Source organism: Conger conger, chromosome 9 (assembly GCF_963514075.1).
Source record: "Conger conger chromosome 9, fConCon1.1, whole genome shotgun sequence".
Taxonomy (NCBI): Eukaryota; Metazoa; Chordata; class Actinopteri; order Anguilliformes; family Congridae; genus Conger; species Conger conger.
The window spans coordinates 54963170-54975228 of record NC_083768.1 but is presented as its reverse complement, the minus strand read 5'-3'; the positions used below and the strand labels follow the sequence as shown (position 1 = coordinate 54975228).

Genomic DNA, 12059 nt, shown 5'->3' with positions numbered 1-12059 from the left:
TACCACTTTCCCATGAGCATTTCCTTGCCACAAATTCAGAGGCTAATGTAATGTCTATCGCTGACTCCTTACCTGTATTCAAATTTATTATTGTTCCATTTCCATCATAAACATACTCATTTGTATTCTCCATTAGTTCTTCAATTACCGAACCATTGGCATCATTATGATCCCCCCACATGGTACTATGTGCATTAAAATCACCACACCAAACTATATTCGCTCTAAATGTGTTTCTATTTCGTTAAATGACTCAACTTCCAATCTTCTACAAGGGTTATAATAATGTATTATTTTCAAACTCTCTTCCTTTATCCAAATCTAAACTCCTATATATTCTAAATATTGCCCCTTTCCCAATTATTAGGGCCCAAGCACCGTAGGGTGGGAAGGACCCTATTGTTATTGGAAGGATTATTATTATTATTAGGGCCCAAGCACCATAGGGTGCGAAGGACCCTATTGTTATTGGAAGGATTATTATTATTATTAGGGCCCAAGCACCGTAGGGTGCGAAGGACCCTATTGTTATTGGAAGGATTATTATTTTTATTAGGGCCCAAGCACCGTAGGGTGCGAAGGACCCTATTGTTATTGGAAGGATTATTATTTTTATTAGGGCCCAAGCACCGTAGGGTGCGAAGGACCCTATTGTTATTGGAAGGATTATTATTATTATTAGGGCCAAGCACTGTAGGGTGCGAAGGACCCTATTGTTATTGAAGGATTATTATTATTATTAGGGCCCAAGCACCGTAGGGTGCGAAGGACCCTATTGTTATTGGAAGGATTATTATTATTATTATTATTAGGGCCCAAGCACCGTAGGGTACGAAGGACCCTATTGTTATTGGAAGGATTATTATTATTCTCTCTTCCGTCACATTTTGGAGGGCTTTGCCATGCGTAAAAAGTCTTGAAATTTTGCCCATACATCAGAAGTGGTGGCCGTCAGGATCTATCAGATGCTCAGACCTGGTTGTGGACTCCACAGCGCCCCCTATCACGTTGTCTTCTATTGTGGGCAGGCACTTTGAGCTACAGGCAGCAAATTTGCTTTGCCAGTGGGGTTCCTCAGGACAAACACATTTCTAATTTGCATCCAATCAAATATGTGAACAGGAAGTCAGCCATTTTGGATTTTGTGTGTTTTACACGTACTACACTTTTAAGTACTCCTCCTAGGCAGTTCATCGCATTCACACCAAATGTGGTCAGAATGGTCTCAGGATAGTAATGATCCTAAATTGCCAGGATAGTTTTGATATCTCAAACGGTACGGCCATGGTGAGGCGTAAAATTTTACGTCTCGCCACGCCAACAGGAAGTGGCCATAATTTTGTGGTTTTCATCGTCTGATCTGGCTGATATTTTACAAATACATTAATTGTGGGAGTGTAATCATATCCATATGCCAAGAACGGGTCAATGTTATAGCGCCACCATCTGGCAACAGGAAGTGTGGTTTTTATCATATTTGTATATGTTCCTGCAAGAGCATTCATCACATTCACACCAAATGTGGTCAGCATGATCATACCATAGTCGTGAACATAAATTGTGAAAGGATTTTTGATATCTCAAACGGTTTGGCAATGGCGAGGCGTAAAATACACGTTACGAGCAAAAACAGGAAGTGGGCTTAATTCCATTCTACATCATCTGATCGGGCTGATATTTTACAAATATATTCACTGTTGGAGTGCAATCACATCCATATCCACATTCTTCTGGGCGTGGCTATACAGCGCCCCCTATAATTATTTATTATTTAGCATTTTTGAGGTGCTTACCAGGGATGAAAACTCACGGAATTGTGCACACACATCACGGAATTGTGCACACACATCAGAAGTGGTGGCTGTCAGGATCTTTCAGATGCTCAGACCTGGGCGTTGCCCAGGGACTCCACAGCGCCCCCTATCGCGTTGTCTTATTGTGGGCAGGCATTTCTTTCTTTTTTTCAGCTTTATTGGACAGTATATAGTATAGAGAGGCAGGAAGAATGGGAGCGAGAGAGAGGGGAAGACATGCGACAAATGTCGGACGGTCGGATTCGAACCGCCGACGTCGCGGCTCGCAATAAGCTTGCAGTCAGTGCTCTACAGGCTGCGCCACCGAGACACCCCTGGGCAGGCATTTTGAGCTACCTGTACCTAATTTGGTATGCATGTGGGGCTCCTCTGGACAAACACATTCCTCATTCGCATCGAATCAAATATGCGAACAGGAAGTTTTGGATTTTGTGCGTTTTCCACGTACTACACTTTTAAGTACTCCTCCTAGGGGGTTCATCGCATTCACACCAAATGTGGTTAGAGTGGTCTCAGGATAGTCATGATACTAAATCGGAAGGATATTTTTGATATCTCAAACGGTATGGTCATGGCGAGGCGTACAATTTTCATGTCACACCGCACCAACAGGAAGTAGCCATAAATTCATGGTCTACAACGTCTGATCTGGCTGATATTTTACAAATACGTTCACTGTTAGAGTGTAATCACATCCATTTGCCAAGAAGAGGTCAATGTTTTAGCGCCACCATCTGGCAACAGGAAGTGAGCTTTTTATCATGTTTGTATGCGTTCCTGCTATGGCATTCATCACATTCACACCAAATGTGATCTTAGAATAGTCCTGACCCTAAATTACAAAATCATTTTTGATATCTCAAATGGTATGGCAAGGGCGAGGCGCACAATTTTAGGTCTCGCTGCGCCAACAGGAAGTGGTCGTAATTTCATTGTAGATCATCTGATGTGCCTGATATTACACAGCTATGTTCGTTGTTGGACTGTAATCACATCCATATTCAAAAAACGACTCAATGTTATAGCGCCACCATCTGGAAACAGGAATTGACCTTATTTTCGCTGAACATCTTCCGATTTGGCTGAAAATTGAGAAATAGGTTTATTATTGGAGTGTAATCAAATTCAAAAACCATACACGGCTCAATATTATAGCGCCACCATCTGGCAACAGGAAGTGAGACTTATATCATTGATGCATTCCAATAGCAGCACCAACATATTCATTGATCAAAGGGGAATTTCTGTGCACACTATACGTTGTCCAGGAAGGTGATTATTTCCAAAGTGTGTACATATTGTGAAACATGCCATTGGCACAACTATGCCACCAAGGCGGTTGCGCCATGGTGCTTGGGCCCGTTCATTGCTGCTTGCAGCTATATTTTATATTGTAATCCTTGTTTTATAAATATTGCACATCCTCCTCCATTTCCATTTATTCTATCCCTTCTCATACACTCATACCCTTTGATCACAAACTTTAGCTTTGTATCAAAGATACTCAAAGTTTACTCAAAGATGCTTTGTAATTGTTGTATTTATTTCAAGTATGCCTCTTCTGTACAACATGAATAGAAAATTCAGCTATGTAACAAAAGAATATCTCTCCATAACAAATCTTTGGCTTAAGTTATATCTAATCGAACAAGCAAAGCAAAAACCCGGACATTTGAAGGAATTTGTAAAACCGCCCCAGATATTTTAGGACCCAAAAAGAGGTCGTGTCCGGGTAAAAGAGGACGTTTGGTCATCCTAATATATCTCGATTGGCCAAACTACCTCCACTCATCGTCGCGCCTACCTCACACACACAGAAAGCGCCTACCTCGACCCTATTGTCGCTTTCAGCTCCTTGAAGCATGCAACAATTAGACTTCCTGTACAGTCTTAACTTCCTGTGATTTTCCATCAAAATAAGAGATGCTGAGTAATGTTAATAATGAGAACATAGCTACCACGTTTTCTGCACTTACTCACATAATTACCATTGTTTAAATTAATTGCAATACAACTTATAAACGCCAGCAAGCAACTAGCTTGCTATTTGACTATTTACTATAATGTAGGCCATGCATAAATTGCTTGACACTGTCGGTTCAGTAACAGCTCATTTGTATACCTGCTTACTGTTTGAAAAAAATGTTACCAAATATGAAGGGGCATACATTAAATCTATGTATGATATCTATAAAATTATACATTTATTATCTAAAATCATGTTCACAGCAATTGATGCTGTATTACAGTGTGGGAAGGGCATGCAATGCCGTTGACTGTCAATTCACAAGCAGCTCAACTGCATAGCTGATTAATCAAAAAGTATAAATTGTTACCAAATGAAAGGGGGTATACATTTACTCTACAGACCGAAATCTTTAATACTGTACTGTAATTTCGGTGCAATCATGTTCCCAGCAATTGTTGCTGTGTTTCCAGTGTGGGGTGGCCATACATTGCTATGGACTGTCAGTTACCCCCCAGCTCATTTACATAGCTGATAACTCAAAAACTATAAATTGTTACCAAATGAAAGGGGGTATACATTTGTTAGCTGGACCCATATCTTTAATATTCTACAGTCCTTTCTGTGAAATCATGTTCCCAGCCATTGTTGCTGTGTTTCCAGTGTGGGGGCGGCCAAGCATTGCTATTGACTGCCAGTTGCGGCATGGTTGTGATGGTAGTGAGGGTATCCTCTCCACCAGTAAAACCAGAAGACAAGGGAAATAATAAGGCAGTGGGAAGTAAGTAGGGACACAGATGGGACTTCTAGGAAACAAACCTTAATTGTAAAGGCCTTAATTGTAAGGAGGACTTAGTGTTGGCTAATTCTAGTGAGTAGTTAATTTAGTAAGTCAGCAAGGACAACCTTTCGCATTTTACTTGGACTGCAATTTAACTGATTACTATCAAGTATTATACTTTTAGAAAACAGACAAACGTAAAGTCCACAGCTGCTCCCATCTAACTGACCTGGAAAGGAAGGACATTGGTCAGCATATTCAAAAACTAAATTAACCGGATGTAGTTTACCTGTTATGCCAATGTACTGTACATTACATTACATTATTGGCATTTGGCAGACGCTCTTATCCAGAGCGACGTACAACAAAGTGCATATCCATAACAAGGGATAAGTTCGCTGAAAGACCCTAGAGGGAAGTACAATTTGAACTGCTACCTGTACAACAAAGATAAGGACGAGGGCCAATTTTTTTTTTTTTTTTTTTTTTTTTTTTAAACAAGAAACAAACAAACAGAGCAAAAGTGACCAAAGTTAACTATCAAAACACTGCTTACCTAGCCAACTAAAAAATACAGATACACAAAGCAAGTCACAAAGACAACAATTAAGGTTCACAGGGAGGTAGGGAGGGATGGGGAGAGGTGCTGCTTGAAGAGGTGTGTCTTCAGCTTGCGTTTGAAGGTGGGGAGAGATTCTACAGTTCTGACCTCAACGGGGAGTTCGTTCCACCACCGTGGAGCCAGAACAGACAGCAGTCGTGAGCGTGAGGTGGAGGTTAGGAGAGGGGGAGGTGCCAAGTGGCTTGTGGAGGCTGAACGAAGAGGTCTGGCAGGGGTGTAGGGTCTGATGATTTTTTGCTGGGGAAGACCCCTTAACTGCTTGGAAGGCTAGCACCAATGTTTTGAATTTGATGCGAGCCATGACAGGCAGCCAGTGGAGGGTAGTAAGCAGGGGGGTGACGTGCGAGTATTTGGGAAGGTTGAAGACCAGACGAGCTGCTGCATTCTGGATAAGTTGGAGGGGTCTGATGGCGGATGCTGGGAGGCCAGCCAAGAGGGAATTGCAGTAGTCCAGGCAGGACAGAACCATCGCTTGAACCAGGAGCTGGGTCGAGTAGGGGGTGAGAAAGGGGCGGATTCTCCGTATGTTGTATAGGAAGAACCTGCAAGACCGGGTCACCGCCGCAATGTTCTCGGAAAGGGACAGTCTGCTGTCCATCACCACGCCGAGGTTCCTTGCACTGGGAGACGGCGTGAGTGTGGTGTCCCTGAGAGAAATGGAGAGATCCAGATGGGGAGAGGTATTAGTAGGGATGAATATCATTTCAGTCTTGGCTGGGTTGAGCTTTAGATGGTGGCTGTCCATCCAGCTCTGGATGTCCCTCAGGCAAGCAGAGATATGGGCTGAAACCTGCGTATCAGACAGCGGGAACGAGACGAAGAGTTGGGTATCGTCCGCGTAGCAGTGATAGGATAGCCCATGTGCAGTGATCACAGGGCCAAGGGAGCGAGTGTAAAGAGAAAAAAGAAGCGGGCCTAGGACTGAGCCCTGGGGAACTCCTGTGGCGAGGGCCCGAGGTGTCGATACCGAACCAGCCCAGGCAACCTGGAAGGAGCGACCAGAGAGGTAGAACTCAATCCAGTCCAGGGCTGTGCCACAGATGCCCGTTGCTGACAGGGCAGACAGGAGGATGGAGTGATCCACAGTGTCGAAGGCAGCAGAGAGAATGAGGACAGAGGAGAGGGAGGCTGCTCGTGCGGCATGGAGTGACTCACTGACGGAGAGGAGCAGTCTCTGTCGAGTGGCCCGATCTGAAGCCAGACTGATGGGGGTCTAGCAGGTTGTTGTTAGAAAAGAAAGAAGAAAGTTGAGTAGAAGCGGCTCGTTCGATAGTTTTAGAAAGGAAAGGAAGAAGAGATACCGGGCGGTAGTTCTGGATGATGGAGGGATCCAGAGTAGGCTTTTTTTTAGCAGCGGAGAGATGTAGGCCCTCTTGGAGGATGCCGGAAAACAGCCGGAAAACAGGGAGGAGTTGACAAGAGAGGTGACAAATGGGAGAATGTCAGGTGTGATAGTTTGGAGAAGAGAAGAGGGGATAGGGTCAAGGGCACAGGTTGTGGGGCGGTGGGAGAGCAGGAGTTGAGAAACATCAGAGTCTGTAAGGGGGGAGAAAGTGGAAAAGGAAGGGATGGGCCTAGAGGGGGGGGAAGGGCACAGTGAGGGGGGCGGTGGTTGTAAAGGATCTGCGGATGACTGTGACCTTCTCATCGAAGAAATCAGCAAAGTCATCAGCAGCGAAGGAGGACTGAGGAGGAGCCGGTACGTTGAGGAGAGAGGAGAAAATAGAGAAAAGATAAATAGAGTGACAGACGGTCAAGAACTGCTGATCAAGATGAGTTGTGGTGTTTCAGTGAATCCATTAATACTGCTTTTAAAAATATTTTTCCCTCTAATATTCTGCAATGTTCCATTGTAATATGAGTCATGGTCCAATATAACGAATATAAATTCACTGGAACAAATTCAAAAAAATGTATGGATGTGATTAAATTTAAATTTGGTAAATTTGGCAAGACCTGAATTGTCTCGCAGTATAAACTATACAGTTCCTGGCTAAGAAATGTAGAGGGGACTGGAAGAATTCTTTTTTCGGGTACTAAAATGACAGGTATGTGTATATAATGGAATCATCTAGCCAATTGTTTCCTTTAAGAATTGCTAGATCATGCGATTCTAAGTTAATGGGAAAATTTATTTTTGAGCTAATACATATATTTTGGTGAGGAAATTTGGACATGCATCAAGCAGAACACAAGTGAGCAACTTCTGCTTTACACTGCTCTTCTTGTTCTCTTGAAGATATGCACTCAAATATGCATATTATAAATTTTCACTTTACTATATATATATATATATATATATATTTTTTTTTTCCATCAAAAGAGTACTCAAAAAACCCACAATGTCATTTCCAGGTATTGTCATTTTTAAATATAATCACATGTGGGTAATAATGTAATCCAATTAGTACAGCTACCAATGTTTACTTTTGCTCTTTAAATACAGATCTAAGGCTAACATTTTGATATACCTCAAGCGGTACTGGATTACATGCAACGATAAGTGTTTGTGGAAGATGAACAATTGCTCTGTGTTGATCAAAATCATTATTTTTGGAATTTCCGCAGTTGCACAAGTACTTTGTTTGACAAACATATTCGTAATCTAATGCAGTTTCAATATTCTCTTGTGTTAAATCGGTCAAATTTGTCATTAGAAAATCTTTATGTTTATTATTTGCACTTGTCCACATTTGCAGATTGTAGTGAATATTAATTTTGTGTACAGCAGATCCACTGCAAGGAAACGTGAAGATGTGGGTCTATAGAGTAAATATTTCATTTCATTTTCATTTGGTAACTTCTAATTTCTAGTTTTTGAGTTATCAGCTATGCAAATGAGCTGGTTGGCAACTCACAGTCCATAGCAACATATGGCCACCCCACACTTGAAACACAGCAACAATTGCTGGGAACATGATTTCACCAATAATACCGTAGAATATTAAAGATATGGGTGTATAGAGTAAATCTATACCCCCTTTCATTTGGTAACAATTTCTAGTTTTTGAGTTATCAGCTATGCAATGAGCTGGATGGCAACTGCCAGTCCATAGCAACGTATGGTCCCCCCACACTGGAAACACAGCAAAAATTGGTGGGAACATGATCTCACAGAAACTACTGTAGCATATTAAAGATATGGGTCCAGCTAACAAATGCATAACTTAAAAACGGTAAATTGTTACCAAATGAAAGGGGGTCCTTTCATTTGGTAACAATTTACCGTTTTTAAGTTATCAGCTATGCAAATGAGCTGGGTGGCAACTAGGGATGTGTATCGTTAGGATTGTATCGATACCAATACCAATTCCGATACTCCTTATCGGTGCCGGTATTTATCGATACACTTATCGATACCACGGCGTGTAATTTAGTGTATAAAATAAAGACGTTACAAGATAATAAAAGATTCAATCGTTTTTTATTACCACAAGGGGGGTAACACCAGCAACATCATTAAGCAATTTACAGCACCTGCCTTTTAAGCCCTTAGCAAGTCAACGGGCAGTGTGAGGTATGTCAGAAAAATGAGCAGGCAGCTCCATACAGCCTTAAAGGTAACTGTCAATGTGATAATGCTTCAATAGAACAGAAGCTTAACTTAAAATTACAAATGCTTCTCAGAATAGATTAAATTTAAAAAAAACCTAGGGAGATGACCAAAGCCCTTGCCTACATGTTCAAGCCAACAGACACATACATGTAAACAGAACAGTGTAGGGGTGGCGCGTCTCCTGACGCATTTAGCCCTAACAGTTTTTAAGGAAAAGCAACATATTTACTTTCTCTGGCAGCAGCCGAGATCCCTCTGGACAGTGACGTCACGCTATACGCTCGGATAAAATGGCGCTGCGCATGTTTTAAAAAAGGGTAATTTAATTACTTATTATTTTTAATCCAGCTTTACTGGCAGTTTTAAACCTTTAATGATGTATATTTGGGAATCAATCTTGTAAATTATGCCAACTTAATCTAGTATTTCACTTCCCCTTTAATGATTCATACACTCACCGTGACTTGATGAAGAAGCACTGTCGGAGTCTGCCTGCACGGAGGAGGGCACGGTGTTGTTAGCGTCTGCCGGGTTGACATATTGACTACTTGAGAAAACAACGGGGCGCTGCATCATAACCTGTCGACGGCGGCAGTGTCATAATTACGCGACGGTTAGGTAGACTCTTAAAAAATACCGAAAACCATAGCTGCCAACTCTCACGCTTTCGGCGTGAGACACACGCATTTGCCTGTTTTCACACGCACATGCAAATGCGTGTCTGCGTGGCAGCTATGGAAAACAGTATCGTTTGTCCAGAATCTTTAGCTGTACTCTGGTACCGACCAATTAGGAACTGGTACCAAAAAATACCGGCTCTCGGTACACATCCCTAGTGGCAACTGCCAGTCAATAGCAATGCTTGGTCGCCCCCACACTGGAAACACAGCAACAATTGGTGGGAACATGATCTCACAGAAACTACTGTAGAATATTAAAGATATGGGTCCAGCTAACAAATGTATACCCCCTTTCATTTGGTAACAATTTATAGTTTTTGAATTATCAGCTATGCAAATGAGCTGGGTGCCAACTGACAGTCCATAGCAATGCTTGGCCGCCCCCACACTGGAAACACAGCAACAATTGGTGGGAACATGATATCACAGGAAGGACTGAAGAATATTAAAGATATGGGTCCAGCTAACAAATGTATACCCCCTTTCATTTGGTAACAATTTCTAGTTTTTGAGTTATCAGCTATGCAAATGAGCTGGGTGGCAATTGACAGTCTATGACAATGCATGCCCATACCACACCTGAAAGACAGCAACAACTGGTAGCAAACAGTTTTTATGGAAATTAGTGCGCAATTTTATATTCTCTGCAAATACATCACAATTATATCCAACTGTAAAAATTTAAAAATGAAAATTGACAAAATTACTTTTATTTTGATAAATGCGAACCGGAAGTCTCCAATTGTGGCCAGCAACATTTGCCAACTTCACGGAGCTGTCGCTTTTCTCTGCGTGACCTCTAACATAGCTACTTGCTCGGAGCCCAGCAGCAGTAGCCTATTGCAAACGGTTGGTCATCATGCATGTCCCCGAATTAAAACCTTGACTGTTGTTATGTTCTAGGCCCAAAGAGATGTGGTCGTCAACATCGCATCTTACTTACTTCTTCTCGTTATTTACGCCACATCCTACTTCTGTCCATTCATCCATTACCAGACAATATAGTGATTCCTAGTGGCCAAGAATACATATTCAGCTAATAAGCTTAACATGTGTTCATTACGAATTACTCTGCTATACAACATACTCCCCCTTTATTTGAAAGCATTTCTACCGTCAGAGATAATAAATGTATTCTGCTGGTGTATTAACAAATGTAATTTTCCCCAAATGAACGGATTAGTATTTCTTGAATTATTTTCCAACAACATTCCGGTCTCCTTTAGCTCAGGGTATACGCAAAATATAGCCTATGTAAGCATAACAAGGTACAGTATGGCAGTTTAAAACATTAACACGTCAACATTTCAAGCTTTGTGTCCATAACGTAATTATAAGCTTTACGTAATTATAACCGTTGGCTAACGTTGGAATGTGACATTGTGCCATGTGCAATGTTGGGTCAAAACAAATTATTGACTGAATAGTTGGCTTGCTAACTCGCTAAAGTCAGTTTCGTGAGCTATCGTTATGCGACGTATTTTAATACAGACGTCGCATAATGGAAAATATAACGTAGCCATATCTTGAACCTGACAAAACACAAGGTTGTAACTTACTTGCAATGTCTAATCGCATGGATTGACGATTCACTTTTTTTTTTACTTACTTCTTCTTCTTCCTCTTCTTCTTAAAACGGCGGTGTCACAGCAAATTGTATCCCCCTTACGAAACTTATCCCCTCCGGGGTCACGTTTCCGTAGTGTTGCGCTTCATATGTAATATCTAGATTATTTATATACATTGAACCACCATATATATATAGGCTACATCTAGCTAGCTAGATAGATCCCTAGCTAGCTAGGAATAAATAAATAAAAACAGCTATGGCTTATGTTCCTAGTTAGCGAGCGATCTATCCGTCTGGCTGTCTCGCTAGCTAGATATTTCTTATTTTGCTAGCTAGGGCGCTAACTTAAATATATATATACCTATGTCATGCTTATCTACTTCTCTACATATATTTATTGCCGAATGGTTTGCTGTCCGTTTCACTAACTAGGTAGCGGTACTGATATTAGTCCACCGAGAGATGAGCACTAGCTATCTCTTTCGCTATCTTAAACTGTAGGGAAATTGGCACTTTATATGTTTCGCTAACTTACATACACCGGACTAAATAAATGCTTATTGACAGAGTAATGATTAAGCATATGCCGTTCACAAAAAGACACGCTAGCCAGTTGACGCTACCGAACGCATCGGGAATGTATCTTATAGATCGCATCATAGCAACCAACAGACAAAGCTTGGCAACCACGCTGTCGACCTGACGCTAACTCATGACGCTAACTTACGCATGAGGGGAACGTAACCGGAAACGTGACCCCGGAGGGGATAGGTTTTGAAACGGGGGGATAGAATTAGTTGTGACATAGGTGCAAAGCTTATCCCCTCCGGGGTCACGTTTCCGGTTCCATCTAATGACGTCAATCTTTTTTTCTTTCTGCTGTGTGTGTAGGTGCTAGCTACCCTTAATGCCAGGGGGCTAAAAAACATAGTTAAGCGCAAAGCCTTATTTTTATTTCCAAGAGACTCACTCCGTTGTCAAGGATGTCAATTTTTGGAGGGCACAATGGGGCAATGACCTATGGTTGGCACATGGCTCTGAACGCTCTGCAGGTGTAGCTAACCTGAGAA

The 12059-nt window shown here is 41.8% G+C and overlaps 1 protein-coding gene across 8 annotated transcripts in view; it reads right to left on the bottom strand.

The window, feature by feature from the left end:
* LOC133136745 (probable thiopurine S-methyltransferase) overlaps positions 1 to 11115 on the bottom strand; it is a 36617-nt gene extending 25502 nt beyond the window's left edge. For 2 of the 8 annotated variants that reach the window (XM_061254449.1, XM_061254452.1), the window contains exons 1-2: positions 10979 to 11041; positions 9198 to 9318 (exon numbers count right to left, since the gene is read on the bottom strand). Coding sequence is in view for 2 of the 8 variants with exons in the window: in XM_061254445.1 (XP_061110429.1) it covers positions 10363 to 10409 (47 nt within the window). In the remaining 6 variants the exon portion in view is untranslated. Of the gene's footprint in view, positions 1 to 9197; positions 9319 to 10362; positions 10431 to 10978 lie in introns of all 8 variants that reach the window. The other 6 variants (XM_061254451.1, XM_061254445.1, XM_061254446.1 and 3 more) reach the window with 6 other exon arrangements.
* Positions 11116 to 12059: the final 944 nt, after the last annotated feature.